A 19,889-nucleotide genomic window follows, 5' to 3' on the forward strand; every position below is an offset into this window, starting at 1 on the left:
CTCCTGGGTCTGCACTCAAAAATTACTCCTGGCAAGCTTGGGGGGACCATATTGGATGTCAGAGATCAAACACAGATTGTTGTGTACAAGGCAAAATGCCCTACCTGCTATTGCTTCAGTCCCTAAAATGAGTTTTCTATAGATAGCATAGATTGGTTCATATCTTGGGGGGCCACACTCGGCGGCACCCGGGGGTTACTTCCTGGCTCTGCGAACAGAAATCGCTCCTGGAAGGCTTGGGGGACCATATAGTAAGCCAAGATTTGAACCACCATCTGCCCTGGGTCATCTGCGTGCAAGGCAAACGCTCCACTGCTATGCTATCACTTTGTCACTAGTTGGTTCAACTGTTGTTATATATTTTTTGTTGTTTTGCGCAACACTCAGCTGTGCTTAGAACTTACTCCTGTCTCTGCACTTAGGTATCACTCCTGATGGGGCTTGGGAGACAATATATGATGCCAGGGATTGAATACAATTTAAGTGCAGGTAAGACAAGCACATTACCCACAGTATTTCTCTATAACTGCTGGGTCATTTCAGTTCTTTTTTTTTTTTTTTTTTTTTTTTTGGTTTTTGGGCCACACTCGGCGGTGCTCAGGGGTTAGTCCTGGCTGTCTGCTCAGAAATAGCTCCTGGCAGGCACGGGGGACCATATGGGACACCGGGATTCGAACCAACCACCTTTGGTCCTGTATCGGCTGTTTGCAAGGCAAATGCCGCTGTGCTATCTCTCCGGGCCCTCAGTTCTTTTTTATTTGGGGAGGTGTTACACTTAGTGGTGTTGAAGACTTACTTCTGGCTTTATGCTCAGGCAGGGCTTGGGGGCACCATATGTGGCTCTACAGACTGAAATAAAGTCAGTTCTGTGTAAGGCAAGTACCCTACTATCTGTCTCTGTCCTGTTTTAATCCACTCTGTTATTCTCTATTTTTGGTTGTTGTATTTAAATAATTTACATTTAATATAATTGTTGATATGCTGTGATATAATATATATATATAATTATATATAATATATAATATTATTCTGACATTTATGTTTTGATATTCTATTAATCTTTGTTTTCTGTTCTTTCTTTTCCCTTCCTTCCTATGAATTACTTAAAACATTTCCTAGAATTCAATTTTCTATTTTTTTTTTTTTTTTTTTGGTTTTTGGGCCACACCTGGTGACGCTCAGGGGTTACTCCTGGCTATGCGCTCAGAAGTCGCTCCTGGCTTGGGGGACCATATGGGACGCCGGGGGATCGAACCGCGGTCCGTCTCCTAGGCTAGCGCAGGTAAGGCAGGCACCTTACCTCCAGCGCCACCGCCCGGCCCCTCAATTTTCTATTTAAGGAGCCGGAGAGATAACAAAGAAGTAGGGCATTTGCCTTGCACGAAGCCAACCTAGGATGAATGGTGGTTCAATTCCTGGCATCCCATATGGTTCTCCTGAGCCTGCCAGGAGTGATTTCTGAGTGCACAGCCAGGAGTAACCCCTCAGCACTGCCAGGTGTGACCCCCACAAAAAAAATCAATTTCTATTTAACTACCAAACAGACAAGTTTTTTGTTTGTTTGTTTTTGGCCACACCTGGTGACGCTCAGGGGTTACTCCTGGCTATGTGCTCAAAAATCGCTCTTGGCTTGGGGGACCATATGGGATGCCAGGGGAATTGAACTGCATTCTGTCCTAGGCTAGCACAGGCAAGGCAAATGCCTTACCGCTTGCGCCAACACTCCTGCCCAAGTTGTTTATTGACAAGGAATTTTTTTTTTTTGGTTTTTGGGCCACACCCCTTTGACGCTCAGGGGTTACTCCTGGCTAAGCGCTCAGAAATTGCCCCTGGCTTGGGGGGACCATATGGGACGCTGCGGTCCTTCCTTGACTAGCAGTTGCAAGGCAGACACCTTACTTCTAGCACCACCTCGCTGGCCCCAAATTTTATTTTTTTATTTTTAATTTTATTTATTTGGAGGAGTTGGGCCACACCCGGAGATGCTCAGGGGTTACTCCTGGCTATGCACTCAGAAATCGTTCCAGGCTAGTGGGACCATATGGGACGCCAGTGATTGAACCAGGTCTGGCCTGGATATGCCATGTGCAAGGCAAATGCCCTACCGTTGTGCTATTGCTCTGGCCCCTAATTTTTTCCAGCTTTATTCCTGACCCCTATTTTTATTTTTGGGTCACATCCGGCAGTGCCTGGGTTATTCCTGGATCTATGCTCAGAAATATCTCCTGGCAGGCTCAGGAGACCATATGGGATGCCTGGATGGAATCAGGGTCTGTCCCTGGTTGGTTGCGTGCAAGGCAAATGCCCTATGGCTGTGCTATCTCTGTGGCTCCCGGTTACATAGATTTTAATGGTATAATTTTACACCAAAACATAGGTTGCGGGCCCGGAGAGATAGCACAGTGGCGTTTGCCTTGCAAGCAGCCGATCCAGGACCAAAGGTGGTTGGTTCGAATCCCGGTGTCCCATATGGTCCCCCGTGCCTGCCAGGAGCTATTTCTGAGCAGACAGCCAGGAGTAACCCCTGAGCAATGCCGGGTGTGGCCCAAAAACCAAAAAAAATAAAAAATAAAAAAATAAAACATAGGTTGCACAGTTATATGTGGTCCATCACTCTCCAAAAAACGTTGTATGATGTATGGATATATTATTTTGGGGCCACATCCAAACCCCATATGTATATTTATATAAATATATTTAAATACATATATTTTAAATTAACTTCATTTCCAGAATGATTTTCCCTGTGCTTCTGGAAATAAAACCAGTGTCTCGATTATGCATACTCCTGGCACTCTGATCTTATTAACCATGTTTTAGCTGTGCTGTGTTTTTTTGGGGTGTGTGTGGGGGTGATAATTTCTAACACTGCCCTGACAGAAAATGAAAGTGTTGCCTCTCTAATATCAGGTAAAGACAGAAATTTCATTTCCCCACTTAGTTTCTGTTGACATATAATGGGGTCAGGGTCAGAGATCTTACAGTTAAGTGAGAGTGGGAGTTTCAGTTCCTTATCTCATGAAGTTAGTTTCATAGTTGCAATGCCACAATAGAACTGTTGGTTGTGGGCCGGAGAGATAGCATGGAGGTAAAAGCGTTTGCCTTGCATGCAGAAGGTCGGTGGTTCAAATCCTGGCATCCCATACGGTCCCCCGAGCCTGCCAGGAACGATTTCTGAGCATAGAGCCAGGAGTAAACCCTGAGCGCTGCTGGGTGTGATCCAAAACAAACAAACAAAAAAGAACTGTTGGTTGTTCCTGCTCCAGGATCAAATAAATACCTTGCAGTTGATTTGCTGTTTTTCTGATTCTTGTGAACAGCAAATAAAATTAGCATAGGACCAACAGAAGTCTTCAGATTTACAGCTCTTGGGGCCAGAGTGATAGCACAGCAGTAGGGTAGTTTGCCTTGCATGAGGCTGTTCTGGGACAGACCCAGATTTGATCGCTGACATCCCATAGGGCCATGATGGCAAACCTATGGCACGAGTGCCAGCTGTGTTTTGCAAAGGCCTGCAGCTGGCACGTGGGAAGGTCCGCAATTAATAAATTTATAAAATTTATAGTTTTTAGATACTAAAATCTTGTTATTAAGGTTTAATTGACGTGCTGGCACTTTGAGGAAATTCTTTGGTTTTGTGCGGCAGTTTGGGCATCACTGCCATAAGGTCAACCAAGCCTTCCAGGGGCAATTTCTGAGTGCAAAGCCAGGAGTAATCCGAGTGCTGCCGGGTGTGCTCCCCCAAACCCAAACACACACACACACACACACACACACACACACACACACACACACACACACACACACACACACACACGCGCGCGCGCGCGCACACACACACACACACACACACACACCAAAAACAAAACAGGTGGGCCCGGAGAGATAGCACAGTGGCGTTTGCCTTGCAAGCAGCAGATCCAGGACCAAAGGTGGTTGGTTCGAATCCCGGTGTCCCATATGGTCCCCCGTGCCTGCTAGGAGCTATTTCTGAGCAGACAGCCAGGAGTCACCCTTGAGCACCGCCGGGTGTGACCCAAACAAACAAACAAACAAACAAAAAAAAAAACAGGTTTGCAGCTCTTTATTTTTTTTATTTTATTTTTTACATTTTTGGTTTTTGGGGCACACCCGGTGGTGCTCAGGTTACTCCTGGCAGGCTGGGGGGGGGCGGGACCATATGGGACACCAGGATTCGAACCAACCACCTTTGGTCCTGGATTGGTCTTGATTACCTGGCCCCTCTGTCATCATTTCCTCTGTTTGTTAGTGCTGAAATAAATGAACTTTGATTGAAACAGAACACCTGGGGCCAGAGCAAACACACGGCTGACCCAGGATAAACCTGGGTTTGATCCCTGATGTCCCATATGGTCCCCCAAGCCAGGATCGATTTCTGAGTGCCTAGCCAGGACTAACCCCTGAGCATCACCGGGTGTGGCCCAAAAATCAAACCAAACAAAACAAAAAAAAAAAAAAAAAGAAAGAAAGAAACAGAACTCTTCTGACACTGCTTCCCCCAGCAGGAAGGGATGGATCTCATTATTATCTCCTGTCTGGAAGGGCAATTTGGTTTTCACTGACTCTGTAGTAAAGGTAGTGCGAGCTTCATACATGACCTCTAAAACACTGGAGGTAGTTGGGTATCTCATTAGAAGGGTAAAAATCTAGGCTGTGGGTGTGACTCCAGTTTCTCTGGGATTGTTGACTGGTTTTATCCAAGGCCTCAAACATGGAAGCATGTGACTTCCACTGAGGCACAATCCTGGCTCCTTTTCGGATCCTTGGCTAGAGAGAAGCCTATGGTTGGGGATTTGGGGGATGCGAGTAGTTTGGGCCACACCTGGAAATGCTCAGGTACTACTCTGATTTTTGCTTGAGACTCATTGCCAATGGTGCTTTGGGAACCATCTAGGAACAGGGATGGTACCCGAACTTACTGTATGGAAAGCAGTTCATTGAAACATCTCCCAGAACATTATGGGGCTTTTCTTTATTAAATATTTTGTCTGTAACTATCCATGTTCTTCAACTTACTTCCAAATTGCCAATTTCTTCACTTCCAAGATTGGGACTTCAGGGCTGGAGATAGTAGAACAGGTACGGCACTTGCCCCAAAGCAGGGTGGGCAATGAGGACTCCCACAGGCCAAGCATTTACTCATGTTCTTTTTTTTTTTTTTTTTTTTTTTTTTGACCACACCCGGTGACGCTCAGGGGTTACTCCTGTCTATGTGCTCAGAAATTGCTCCTGGAGGGGCCGGAGAGATAGCGTGGAGGTAAGGCGTTTGCCTTTCATGCAGGAGGTCATCGGTTCGAATCCCGGCGCCCCATATGGTCCCCTGTGCCTGCCAGGAGCAATTTCTGAGCCTGGAGCCAGAAATAACCCCTGAGCACTGCCGGGTGTGACCCAAAAACCACAAAAAAAAAAAAAAAAAAAGAAATTGCTCCTGGCTTGGGAGACCATATGGGACTCCGGGGGGATCAAACCATGATCCATCCTAGGTTACCACGTGCAGGGCAAACGCTTTACTGCCTGTCCACCGCTCTGGTGAAGCACTCATGTTCTTGAGTCAACTCCCCAGCCTTGATTCTACTTTGTTGTGTTTTTTTTTGTTGGTTTTTTTTTTTTTTGGGGGGGGTCATACTCAGCAGCGCTCAGGGGTTACTCTTGGCTCTATGCTCAGAAATCGCTCCTTAGGCTTGGGGGACCATATGGGATACCTATTCACTCTAGTATTGCTCTGTCCCTGACATGACACATCTATCCAACCACATTTCATATGCCTTTTCCCGAAATATCTTTTAAGCTGTGCTTTTTTTTTCCAGTCAGGGCCCAGACTTACTTCATCTTTTAGCTTCTCTTAGTTCCATTTAAAGTACAAAATTTATTTATTGATTGATTGATTGGTGTTTGGGCCACATCCAGCAGTGCTCAAGAGTTACTCCTGGTTCTGTGCTCATAAATCGCTCCTGGCAGGCTCGGGGAACCATATGGGATGGCAGGAATTGAACCAGATCCCTCCCGGGTCGGACAAATGCAAGGCAAATATCCTACTGATGTGCTATTTCTCCAGCCTCATTCTCTTAGTTCCTTAGCTTGTCTTTTTCAGGACTAACACTTAAATAAACTGCAATGCAATAAATGCATAAATTTATTATATAGATTTTCTCTCAATTTGTTTGACATTGCTCATAATTGGATTTGGGTATTTTTCCTCACAGGAACATTGCAAAAATAATCTATCTTTTTTAGTACGTATTATTAATACATACATCATATTAGAAAATACATTCTGGCTAGAGAGATAGCTGGATAGGCTAGAATTGCATGCAGGAGTCCTGGGATTGCACTACCTGAGCACTGCCAATAGGAATCTATGAGCACCAAACCAGGATCATTCCTTTATACACAGCCAAGTGTGCTTCAATTCTCACCCCAATAATAAAATAAATATACCAATAGGACATATACGGGTGCTGTTAGCTTTGATAATTTGACTAAGATGAATTTATGTGTTTCTTCAAGGTCAAAATTCTTTTTTCCAGGCTGGAAAGATAGCACAGTGTTAGGGCATTTGCCTTGTATACAGACAGCTCGGGACTGACCTGGGTTCGATTCCTGACATCCTCTGTAGTCCCCGAGCCTGCCCGGAACAATTTCTGAGCACAGAATCAGGAGTAACTCCTGAGTGCCACTAGGTGTGGCCCAAACACCAAAAAAAAAAAAAAAATCTTTCTTCCTATGCAGCCAGTTAGGCCAACTGAGTTTTTTTTTTTTTTGGTTTTTGGGCCACACCCGGTGACGCTCAGGGGTTACTCCTGACTATGTGCTCAGAAGTTGCTCCTGGCTTGGGGGACCATATGGGACACCGGGGGATCGAACCTCGGTCCGTCCAAGGCTAGCACAGGCAAGGCAGGCACCTTACCTTTAGCGCCACCGCCCGGCCCCCCAACTGAGTTTTTTATTTTCCTCCCTGAAGCTCAGTATGTAATGGCTGTAAGAAGCAGCCCATATGCCATATGGCAGTGTCTGCAGCCTGTTGTTTGTGGAGCCATCCTAAGGGACCCTAAAACAACCATTGGTAGAAAATATTCATATTTGCCCTTAGCAGTTCCCAATCTTAGGATCCAAACATGTGCCTTTGGAAAGCCCCAGGGCACAATGTCCATATAGGCCAAATCATCATGTTCAACCAACCACACCAAGCTGCAAAGTAAGGGAAGTGTAACTGAGGTTTCATGCTGGGCAAAGTTCCCTTGGCCACCAGAAATTCCACTTCCAAGAAGTGGGACTTTTATTACCTTTAAAGTAGAAGGCATGGTGACTGAAAAGTAAAGCATTTTCTCACAGATAGTTATGGGTGGGATCATATACACCCTCATCATGGGCCTCTGGACAATAGGGGGCCTGTATTCCTGAGAACCTGGGCGCAACTCTTTCTTCTTAGCTGAGAAAGTGGGGGGATTCTGTTTTTCTTTTTGTAACCAAGAAGCATTTTTGTGGAGATGTTTTCATGTTATGTAAAATCCTGTTCCTAATAAAATTTTGGCCCAAACTTACTGCCTCCATTGGTAATTCTTGTCTGGCTGTGAAGACCAAAAATACTTGTTTCAGGGCCGGAGAGACAGCATGGAGGTAGAGTGTTTGCCTTGCATGCAGGATGGTGGTTCGAATCCCGGCATCCCATATGGTCCCCCGAGCCTGCCAGGAGCGATTTCTGAATGTAGAGCCAGGAGGAACCTCTGAGCGCTGCCGGGTATGACCCAAAACCAAAACCAAACAAAAATACTTGTTTCATTGGGGCCCACACCCAGTAGTACTCAATAACTCACAATTTTGTAGCTTAGTGGTATTGGGTGGACTAAGGGGGAGGGGGACTATGCTGCACCAGGATTTGGCTCCCAGTATGCAAAAGATGCACTCAGCCTTTGAGCTATCTCCCAACCCTGAAGTTTTTATTTATTTATTTTAGTGAAGCAAGATGGTTGGTTGGTTAGTTGGTTGGTTTTTGGGCCACATCCTGTGGTGCTAGGGTTTACTCCTAGTTCTGTACTCAGGGATCATACCTAGCATGGTTGGGGACCATATTTGGTGATGGAGATTGGACCTGTGTTGGTCTCATGCAAGGCAAGCACTCTACCTGCTGTACTCTGTACTCTCTCTGCTACCAAAGCAAGATAGTTTTATTTAATCCTACTTCTTTAGAAAGATGTGGGGTTGGAGGAGAGGGAATTTGGGATGCTAGGGTTCGAGTTGACATCCACGTGAGCACTGAGAGTCAAAGATCACCTCTGATAATGCAAGGTGCAAAAGGGAGTTTATTCAGTTAACCGAAGCCTGAGCCTCATCCAACTAGGGACTCTTGGCAAGGACCTCGAGTCAAATCTTCAAGCAGTTTATATAGAAATCACAAGCAATAACAGTACAATCATTTCATTGTATAGATTAATCACTGATTATTCTGGCTCAACTTTGGCTGTCTACGGATACTCTGATTCCAACCCTGTCAAGGGATACTCTGATTCAGACTCTGGCTGTCAAGGGTTACTCTGATTCAAACTTTGGTTGGTAAGGGAGCCTTATCAGATAGAATATTCCAAGCTCACTCAACCCCTAGTTGATTATTCCGGGAGGGCATCGACTTTGGTTTTATTTCTGGGCTAACTCTTTCTCTGCCTTCAGCTAGGAGTGGAAAAGTACACTTTATTAGGGTTTGGGTTTGTGTTGGTCTGGAGTTCCTTATCATGGACTTGGGGGGAGGGGATCTTAAGGCAATTTAATTGTAGCCATTTTCCGTGTAAACAAAAGAACCTGACAAAAACAAAAATTAAAATCAGAAAATAGGACTTTTCCTTTCTGGCTTGTCACTATAGCTTTGTATTTGACACTTCCTGATTTCTGCTAAGAAATAAAAGGCAGGGCATGGGAGCTATTAGTACAACAGGTAAACTACTTGTCTTGCATGCAGCTGACCTGAGTTTAGAAGCTGGCACTCCCTGAGACCCAGTACGAGTGATCCCTGAACCGCTCCCTCTCACACACACACTCGAAAAATAAAAACTGGTAACAAATAGTAACAAACTTAGATAAAATCTTTAGACATTGTACACCAACCCAGCTGGGATTGTAAGGAATTGCACATAAACTCACACATTTTATCACAGTATGCTAAGAACATCTGGATAATTGAACATATATTTTATTATTAAATGTCATTATAAACAATAATATGCATGGCTTTGTGTGGCAGTGCTTAAGAGCCTTCTGGCTTTGTGCTCAAGAGTGACCTCTCTTGGTGTTTGTGTGGCCATATGCAATGCTTAGGATTGAACAATTGGCTGCATGCAAGTCAAGATATTAACCTCTACAGTACACTATCTCTAGAGCTTCTATTTGGACATATTTTATTAAAATAAATTTGTTCATATTATTTTGCATTTGGCTCATTCATAAATATGTGGGACCTTTGAGAAAAATCAGAAGTGAGATTTTGGAAAATTAAAAAAAAAATGGAGCCGGAGCGATGGCACGAGTGGTAAGGCCTCTGCCTTGTGTGCGTTAGCCTAAACCTAGACAGACTGCGGTTCAATCTCCCGGCGTCCCATATAGTCCCCTAAACCAGGAGTGATTTTGTTTTTTTGGGTCACACCCGGCAGTACTCAGGGATTATTCCTGGCTCTAGGCTCAGGAATAGCTCCTGGCAGGTTCGGGGAACCATATGGGATGCTGGGATTCAAACCACCATCCTTCTGTATGCAAGGCAAACGCCCTACCTCCATGCTATCTCTCCAGCCCCCGCAGGAGTGATTTTTGAGTGCATAGCCAGGAGTGTCACCGGGTGTGGCCAAAAAAGCAAACAAACCAAAAAAAAAAGTGAGATTTTGAGGTCAGAAGATAGCTCAAAAGGCTGGATCCAAGTTTGATCTTTGTCACACTGCATGCCCACCAAACACTACTAGATGAGATTCTGGTGCCCCCCAAGCACCACTGGGATAGCCTCTGAGGGTCAAGCATTTCTAGGAGTGGCTCCTAGCCCCTCCGAGTACTTAAGATGCCCCAAAAGTGAGATTTTTACTTTATTTGGGATTGGTTGGGCCACACCAGCCGATACTCGGGTCATTCCTGCCTCAGGAATTACACCAGTTTCAGGGGAACTATATTGGATGCTGAAAATTAAATCCAGGTCAGCTGTGTGTAAATCAAATGCTCTACCTGCTGTCTACTGCTCTGGCTTTAAGTAGGGATATTTGTTTGTTTTGGGGTCACAACTGGTGGTATTGAGGTTATTTCTAGCTCGATTCAGGAACCACTCCTGGCCAGCTCAGGGAACCATCTGAGACACCAGGAATCAAACTTGGGCTGGCTACATGAAAGGCAAGTATCCTACCTGCCTACTATTTCTTGGGACTCATAAATGGGGATTTTATGGAATTAATTTTGACTGTCAACAGGTAGAATGGTATCTATCAAGTATTTAAACATGGCTAATTAGGAAGATGAGTAATAGTTATGTGGTAAAGCACACACTTTACATTTATGAGGCATTGATCTCACTCCCCAGCACCAAGAGAGGAGGGAGAATAAAGGAAGAGGAAAAGGAACTAGAGGAGGAACAGGGGGTAAGAAGGGAACATCGGTAGGAAATGAAGAAAAAAGGTCAATAAAGGGGCGGAGCAATAGCACTGTGGCCCAATAACAAAACAAAAAAGGGCCAATAAAGTCAGTGAGTTTGAATGAACATGATCCAGATTTGGGTCAGTTCCAGGAGGATTGCTGCTGTTGTCTGAGCTCTAAGATTAATGTTTTCTTTTTTTTTGGGGGGGGGTTGGTTTGGGGGGTCATACCTGGCACTCAGGAATAACTCCTGGCTTTGCACTTAGAAGTTACTCCTGGCAGCCTCAGGGGACCATATGGGATGCTGGGGTTGAACCCGGGTCGATCACATGCAAGGCAAATGCCCTACCTGCCGAGACACCAGCAATTTACAGTTATTCATAGCTGACTTTTAAGCATACACTGATCCCATGTACTGTGATGTCTGTAAATTTTTTCTTAAAACCCATAGATAAGTGAGGTTATTCTGTGTGTGTCTCTCTCCCTCGGACTTACTTCACTCAGCATAAAAGTTTCCATTCCATCCATGTATAGAAAAATTTCATGACTTTATCTTTCCTGACGGCTGCATATTATTCCATTGTGTATATGTACCACATTTCTTTAGCCATTCATCTGTTAAAGGGCATCTTGGTTGTTTCCAGAATCTGGCTATTGTAAATAGAGCTGCAATGAATATAGGGGTGAGGAAGGTATTTTTGTATTTCATTTTTGTGTTCCTAGGGTGTAAATTATCTGGCCTGTTAAATCCTTTGTTGGGTATTTGTGAATCCAAGAACAGTCCCCAGAATGAGAAATTACTTCCCATCCCCTTGTCCCCTTTCGGGGGGGGGGGGGACCTTGGTAATATTTATCCGCAGCAAATAATAATCCACACAGACAAGAAGGATAGGGTGTAAAAGATTGGGCAAAGAGAGCGAGAGAATCCTCTTGCAGCCTGCAGCTTTCGCAAAAGGACCCCTCTCCCCTCTCCATCAAGCTATTTATTGCCAACTCCACAGCGCCCCCACCTGGAAGGGCTAGGTGGGGCAATAGTCACAGAACAATCCTAAGGAAATACTTTTATATACAACAATTCCAAGAATAATCTTATGGAAACTTTTTCATATACTATACTAGGGTATATCCCTAGGAGTGGTATAGCTGGATCGTATGGGAACTCAATTTCCAGTTTTTGGAGGAATCTCCATGTTGTTTTTCATAAGGACTGGACTAGACGGCATTCCCATCAGCAGTGAATGAGAGTTCCTTTCTCCTCACATCCCCACCAGCACTTGTTCTCATTCTTTGTGATGCGCCCCAATCTCTGTGTGAGATTGTACATTGTTGTTTTGATTTGCATCTACCTGATAGTGACGTGGAGCATTTTTTCATGTGCCTATTGGCCATTCATAATTCTTCTTTGAGAAATTATCTGTTCATTTCTTCTCCCCATTTTTTGATGGGGTTAGATGGTTTTTTCTTGCTAAGTTCTGTCAGTAACTTGTATATCTTAAATATTAGCCCCTTATCTGATGGGTATTGGGTGAAGTTTTTTCCAACCTCTGGGTGGCTTTTGTATCCTAGGCAGTATTTCCTTTGAGGTGCAGAAGCTTCGTAGCTTAATATAGTCCCATCTGTTTATCCTGTTTCCACTTGTATGGAGGTGCTGTTTCTGCTTTGAAGATGTCTTTCGTCTCAATGTCATGGAGTGTTTTACCTATGTGTTGTTCAATATACCTATGGTTTTGGGTCTGATATCCAGGTCTTTAATCCATTTGGATTTGACCTTTGTGCATGGTGTTAGATGGAGATCTGAGTTTGCTTTTTTGCAAGTGGCTGACCAGTTGCTCCAATACCACTTGTTGAAGAGGCTTCTTCAATGGATCAGGGATGTCTGTAACATTAAATTAATTGGGTTAAACGCAAGAGATACGGGTTGGAGAGGGAAGTAGAGCATTTGCCTTGCATTCAGAAGGACAGTGGTTTGAGTCCCAGCATCCCATACGGTCCCCTGAGCCTGTCAGGAGAGATTTCTGAGCATAGTGCCAGGAGTAACTCCTGAGCACTGCCAGGTGTGACCCAAAAACCAAAAAAACAAAACAAAACAAAACAAGATACTATTCCAGTTGGGGCATCTATAGATGCCTTGGACCAATATACTAAGCTGAAATAATGAGTTTGAGGATCAAGGGATGAGGGTTCTATCCTTCCCCAAAACTGTTTCTAAATGCGTATTAGTCTAAATGAGATTTGGTTGCACTATTACTGTATCTCATGTGAGTGTGTGGTGCGTGCGTGTGTGTGTGTGTGTGTGTGTGTGTGTGTGTGAGAGAGAGAGAGAGAGAGAGAGAGAGAGAGAGAGAGAGAGAGAGAGAGAGAGAGAGAGAGAGAGAGAATGTATTGGTGATTTGAGGACTTCTAGATTAGTATCTCAGTGTCTAACATCTGCTTCCCCCAGGTCTTTCTCTCGTCCATTCCATACCCAGGAGGGCCAAGAGAGGCAAGACACAGAACAAAAGTCCTGCCATCCTGCTGTCTGCTCTTGGGGCTATTCTGAGCTTTGACAGGCTTGGAAGAGGGCAGGCAGGGTGTGTGAACTGGGAGGGGGTGAGTTCCGGACTGGGTTAGGGGATTGTCACCTAATTTGAGGATTTAACTGGTGGTTTGGAGAATAAATAGAAAACATGACAGCAGAAGATTTTGGCACCATTCTCCTAAATCACAGTTCATTTGTTTTTTTTTTTTTTTTTTTTGGGCCACACCAGTGCTCAGGGGTTACTTCTGGCTCTGCACTAAGAAATCACTCCTCGCAGGCTCGGGGGACCATATGGGATGCCAGGGATCAAAACCAGGTTGGCTGCATGCAAGGCAAACACCTTTTAGGGGTTATTGCTCCAGCCCCATAATCAGTTCTTTGGTGCCTGAGCCTAGGAATTTGAATTTAAAATAGCACACCAGGAGACTGACCAGGTGACCAAGAAGAGGATTTTAGAAAAAGGTGAGAATCCATGGAGTGAAATGTGGAGGGGGTAGTATTACCTAATGTCTGTGACAAGGTGTCAGCAAGGAAAAACTGGTGTTTGAGGCAGGTGACCACCCAGAGCTTGGCAGTGGGCAGAAGTGGGAAAGAAAGTGTGGGCAGACAGGGACCTGCAGTAAGACATGTTTTCTGTGCCATGTGAAATCTGTCACTGCAAGCCAGTAACACTGTGACCTCCTGTTTCAGTTCCGGGCCTTTATGGAGATAACTTTTGCCAAAATCAGCTGGCAGAAAGATATTAGTGTGACCTAGAGGCTATAGATGGCGGTAATATGAGTCCTGACTAGGGAATGTGGGAGCCAAAGGATATTCCCTGCATAGAGCTGCTTACTCAAAGGACCCCAGACCCCGCTTCCAGGCTTGGGGTTCCAAGTCCTACCCTGCTTACCTGTTCCAGGCCAACTCCAGTTATAAGGATCAGGTCTGTGGTTGGGGAGCTGGCTGGAATGCAGGCAAAGAATATTGTTGAGGAGTAGGCAAAGGATATTGGGTCAGGGTGGGGACAGGAAACACAAATGGGTACAGCTGCCTTTGGAAACAGCCAAGATTTCTTTGGCTGCAATATGGGAAGAGATTAGGTGACAGTCCCCTAACCCAGTCCGGAACTCACCCCCTCCCAGTTCACACACCCTGCCTGCCCTCTTCCAAGCCTGTCAAAGCTCAGAGTAGCCCCAAGAGAAGACAGCAGGATGGCAGGACTTTTGTTCTGTGTCTTGCCTTTCTTGGCCCTCTTGGGTATGGAACTGACGAGAGAAAGACCTGGGGAAAGGGGCATCAGACACTGAGATACTAATCTAAAAGGGGAAGCAATGGAGACAAAAACCAAGGAATTTCCCAGACTGGGGACTCCAATGGAAAGATTGGTTTGAGAAGAATTCAGCCTCAGAGATACCCCAGCCTCTTCATCTCCAGTGATTTCTGATTTCCTCTGTTTGACTCCATCCTAGGCATAGGTGAAGGCAATAGAGAGGAGTTGCGTCTGTATCATCATCTCTTGGACAACTATGACAATTCACACAGGCCTGTGAAGAGGCCTGAGGAAACTGTCACTATCACACTCAAGGTTACCCTGACCAACCTCATTTCACTGGTAAGAATACCCCTGCTTTCTCCCAAGCCTAAAATTGCTTCCTGGCCTCAATTACCATGTTCCTAGAGCTGGCACTCAAATCCCATTTCTTTTTGTTTTAAGCCACACCTGGCAGCGCTCAGGTTACTCCTGGCAGGCTTGGGGGACCATGTGGGATGCTGGGGATCAAACCAGGGTCCATCCTGGGTTGGCAGCGTGCAAAGCAAACGCTGTGCTAGCACTCCGGCCCCATCAAATCCCATTTCTTGATCTTAAATCTATGTGCAGAATGAGAAAGAGGAGACCCTGACCACGAGCGTCTGGATTGGAATTGTAAGTCAATTTTGTAGTATAGTGTGGGTCCTCCTTAGGTCAAACCCATCGTTTGCCCCCAAACCGCTTGTCAGGTCACCAGGTTGGGAGTTGCAGGGCTACATCCCCAAACCTTGTATTCCAACCTTCAGGACTGGTATGATTACCGACTCAACTACAGCAAGAACGATTTTGAGGGTATAGAGATCATGCGGGTCCCTGCAAATCTCGTGTGGCTACCAGAGATTGTGCTGGAAAATAAGTAAGCCCCAGGGGGGCTCCAGATAGGAGGGAAACTAACTAAGATCAGGGTGGGGCTGCTGGGGAAGGGGTTGGTAAGCATGGAGACTGCCAAGCAAAGTACAAAAGCTGGGTTTTCTGAGTCTACAGTATTGACGGCCAGTTCGATGTGGCCTACGATTGCAACGTTCTCATCTATGAAGGCGGCTATGTAAGCTGGTTGCCCCCAGCCATCTACCGCAGCACCTGCGCCGTGGAGGTCACCTATTTCCCCTTCGACTGGCAGAACTGCTCGCTAGTATTTCGGTGGGAAATTACTCAGGGCTACAGTGATGGGGTGGGAACTGATGCACTGATGTGGGGAAATCGGACCCAGCAGCTCAGCTAGGGTCCAGGAAGGTGGAATCAGCCTTTGGAAAGGGGCGGGGCCACCAGGGCTGGAGAGAATGAGGGTGGGAAAGGGATTGCCGTAGGGTTTGAGAAATGGGATGAATCAGAATAACCTAGGATGGGGCATGAGAGATTGCGGTGGAACATTTGCTTTGCATGCAGCTGACCCAGAGGGAACACGGTTAGATTTCTGGCACCCATATGGTCCTCCAGCCTGTCTGGTTTCCTGAGTGCAGAACCAGAAATAACTCCTGAGCACTGCTGGGAGTGGCCCAATACAGTCAACCAACAAAGCTTTATTTCTTTCTTTCTTTTTTTTAAAGAGGGGCTGGAGAGATAGCACAGTGGTAGGGCCTTTGCCTTGCAAGCGGCTGTCCCAGGACCAATGGTGGTTCGAGTCCTGGCATCCCATATGGTCCCTCATGTCTGCGAGGAGCGATTTCTGAGCACTGAGCCAGGAGTAATCCGAGTGCTGCCCTGTGTGGCCCAAAAACCAACCCCTCCCCCCAAAAAACCAACCTAAGATCCAGGTTTCTAAGTCTTGGCCTATGGCTAACCTGAGTCTTACTGTTCTGGGGTATAGCTGTTGGGTGGGGTCCCGGGTTTTGGCTCTGCAGCTCACAGACATACAGTGCTGAAGAGGTGGAGTTCATCTTTGCCTCGGATGATGATGGCCAGGTCATTAACCAACTCTATATAGACACTGAGGCCTATACTGGTGAGTCCCTCCCTCCCTGCTGCTTCTGTATGGGGTGTTAAATGTGCTGCTGGGATTTAGCTTATTACAAGCTTGCTTTAATAAGTTCCCTTACCTGGAACTATTCTTGTTAGATGGTCCTGCTTCCTTTCTTGCAATTGTCCTGTACCCTCCCTGGGAATGCGCCTTTCTGGTTGAATTGGCCTCATGCTGACAGTGCTTGGCCCAAGCAGTCCAGGATAGCCCCCTCCCTATACCCCCGGCTGCATCATCTTTGTGCAACTGCACAGAGGTGAGGCCTGATAACGGAACAGGGTGTCCCATCTCAGAGTGGGCTGACTGTACTTTACGCTCTCCAGAAAACGGCGAATGGGCCATCGACTACTGTCCAGGGGTGATCCACCACACAGACAGTGGCACGGCTGATGGCCAAGGAAGCATCGAGGTCATCTACACGCTCATCATTCGTCGGAAGCCGCTCTTCTACATCATTAATATCATTGTCCCCTGTGTGCTCATCTCTGGCCTGGTGCTGCTTGCCTACTTTCTGCCTGCACAGGGTGAGGAAGTTTCCCAACCCTGAATCTGGCTTGCTCCTGGGGTCCTGGGCCTGCTCTCACGGGTGTTCTCCCCAGCCGGAGGCCAGAAATGCACCGTCTCCATCAATGTCCTACTCGCCCAGACAGTCTTCTTGTTCCTAATTGCCCAGAAAATCCCAGAGACCTCTCTGAGTGTGCCGCTGCTGGGCAGGTAAGGTGGGGGGGGGGGGGCAGGATCCAGGGAGAGGGGTGTGCCCGGTGACCCGACCCCATGCCCACCCAGCTACCCTGGTGAGTTGCTTCTGTGCCCTCCTGGGCTTTATTCGGAGGCAGAGTGGGTGCAGAAGGCGGGGAATTCTCTGGCACCCGTCCTCTCCACTGCCACTGCCGCCGTGCCGGGCGTCCCGCGTCCGTGGGTGTGGGCCAGGCCAGCCGCGTGTCCGCCCGGGGAGGGCCGTTGCGCCACCGCTAGCCCCCTCGACGTCCCGACCCTGCACTCACTCACTCACTCACTCACTCACCGGGTCCTCGGGGGTGCCGAGGCCCAGCTGGCAGCGGCCCTGCCGCAGGAGCGAGGCGGACCCCGGAGGCCCGTCCGCACAGGCGCAGGCACAGGCACGGCCACGCGCCCCCGCCGGCCAGAGCCCCTGCTCGCCGGCCCCCACACCTCAGGCCCCGGGAGGCCTCCTCCCGCGCAGCTGTGCAAGCGGCAGACCCACGGGAGCGTGTCCGGGGAGCCGGCATCCCGCCCCTGCACGGCGGCCGAGGGAGGGGAGGGGAGGGAAGGGAAGGGAAGGCGGGGCGGGCGAGGGCCGAAGGGGCTGAGAGGAAGGAGGCGAGGAGGCCTCCGCCTTCCGCGGGTGGGGGCTCTAGGAGGTCCGAGGACGAGAGCGGGACGGGAGGACGTGACGCAGCCGCCCGGCTCCTCAGGTTCCTCATCTTCGTCATGGTGGTCGCCACGCTCATCGTCATGAACTGCGTCATCGTGCTCAACGTGTCTCTAAGGACGCCCAGCACGCACGCCGCCAGCCCGCGCCTGCGCCACGTAAGCCGAGGGGGCGGGGCCTAAGCGTACCCGCCCCGCTCAGGGTCTCCTGGCACCCGCCGCGCCTGCGCCACGGAACGGGTGGGGCGGAAACGGGGCGTGGCCTGAGCTCACCCGCCCGGCCCCGCCCTAGTCCCGGCGCTCCTGGGTCCCCCCGCGCCTGCGCCGCGTGAGCAGGGGGCGTGGCAAAGGGGCGTGGCCGAGCAAACCGTCCGCCCGGCCCCTCCCAGGTGCTGCTGACCTCCTGCCCGCTCCTGCCCCGCCTCTGGCTCGGCCGCGCCCCCGGCTGCCCCCCAGCCCGCCTCGGCCCCCCGGCGCGCCTCGTCCGTCGGCCTCCTGCTGCGGGCCGAGGAGCTGATCCTCAAGAAGCCGCGCCAGCGAAGCTCGTGTTCGAGGGCCAGCGGCACCGGCCACGCGGCCGGCGGCGGCGGCGGCGGTGAGCGCCCGCGCAGGGGCGGGGCGGGGCGGCCTGGCGGCTCCCGCGGCGGGGACGCACCCGGCAACCCCGCGCCGGCCCCCGGGCTGGCTAGAGGCCGGCCGTCGGCTGACCGCGCAGCGCGGGGCCGCCGCCCCCTCTTCACCAGCTGCCCTGTGCCAGAGCCTGGGCGCCGGCCGCCGCCCGAGATCCGCAGCTGCGTGGACGCCTTGAACTTCATCGCCTGAGAGCACGCGGAACGGGAGGCCGCCGAGGAGGTGGGATGGGGCCGGGGGCCGGGGGCCGGGGCCGCGGACGCACGAGCCGAGCCGAGCCGAGCCCGCCCAGGCCACCGGGGCTCCGGGCTCCTGACGGCCCTCCCTCCCGCCCGCCCCGCCTAGGAGGTGTCCGACTGGGTCGCGCATGGGCAAGGCCCTCGACAACCTGTGCTTCTGGGCCGCCCTGGTGCTCTTCGGCGTGGGCTCCAGCCTCATCTTCCTCGGCGCCTACTTCAACCGAGTGCCCGAGCTGCCCTACCCGCCCTGCATGTGAGCCCCGGCTGCGAGGCGCCCCCCACCCCGCTCTCCGTTGGACGATTCTTCACGTAGGCGGCTTTGGGGGGATCCGGCCTCCAACCCAGCGCCTCACGCATCAAAGGCTTTGCCAGGCGATGGAAATAGATTTTGAAGAAAAGTCGTTGCCACTGCCGCCTTCATGCTCCTTTCCCACAGCCTACAGTGAATGTGTAAAAAAAAAAGTTTTTTGAGCCAGTCCTGGCCCTGTGCTCTCGCAGGTCAGCTGTGTGTTGCCAGAATTCAATCCAGGATTAGCCACAGGCAAGGCCAGCACCTCAACTTGTATTTCTCAATCCAGTATATATCTGGATTAGTCCTTTTCCTTAGCGTTTATATATATGAAATGTATAGAGAGGTCTGATCACCACGCAGGGAAAGGGCAGATGGTTCTGAAAATTTGAGTGCCAATCCTCTTGGGGGTGTGTGTTTGTGTGCCACACCCAGCAGTGCACTTGGCTTACTCTCGATTTTGCACTCAGAGATCACTTCTAGCGAGCTGGGGTAGGTGTCATACATGTTGGGTACCAGGAATCGAACATGGGTCAGCTGCGTGCTCCAGCCCCCAGAGTAACAGTCCTTAAGAGCTAAGAACCACCTCTGATTTGATCTCAATGACCTCCCAGTTTTCCCACAGGCCCCCAACCCCAGAGAACCTCTTAACTGAGCTTTTGTTTGTCTGGGCCACACCTAATGGTGTTCAGGGCTGACTTGGCTCTGCACTTGGGAATTACTACTGGCAATGCTCAGGAGATGATATGGGGTGCCAGGGATTAAATCCAGAACAGATGGATGCAAGGCAACTGCCTTACTCACTGTACTTATCATTCCGGCCTCCTCTAAACATTTATAGCCAATCAGGAGACCCATTTGCACCCCTATTCTGGCCTAGCTGTGCCAAGTGGAATGTGCAGTCATTTCCTCTTGGTTTCTTTTAGGGCAGGGGTCTCAAACTCAATTTACCTGGGGGC

At 48.9% G+C, this 19,889-nt stretch overlaps 1 protein-coding gene across 1 annotated transcript; it reads left to right on the plus strand.

Moving 5' to 3' along the window:
• The first annotated feature begins 13,900 nt into the window (after positions 1-13,900).
• On the plus strand, positions 13,901-18,918 carry CHRNE (cholinergic receptor nicotinic epsilon subunit). The gene is given in 17 exon segments (XM_049785985.1): positions 13,901-13,906; positions 13,998-14,067; positions 14,587-14,729; positions 14,997-15,041; positions 15,173-15,282; positions 15,411-15,566; positions 16,268-16,368; positions 16,707-16,907; positions 16,983-17,097; positions 17,817-17,931; positions 18,162-18,196; positions 18,198-18,306; positions 18,309-18,348; positions 18,516-18,544; positions 18,547-18,624; positions 18,748-18,765; positions 18,767-18,918. Coding segments are annotated over 17 exon segments (1,503 nt in total). The 3' UTR covers positions 18,899-18,918.
• The last annotated feature ends 971 nt before the right edge of the window (positions 18,919-19,889 follow it).

Source organism: Suncus etruscus, chromosome 1, assembly GCF_024139225.1.
Source record: "Suncus etruscus isolate mSunEtr1 chromosome 1, mSunEtr1.pri.cur, whole genome shotgun sequence".
Classification (NCBI taxonomy): Eukaryota; Metazoa; Chordata; class Mammalia; order Eulipotyphla; family Soricidae; genus Suncus; species Suncus etruscus.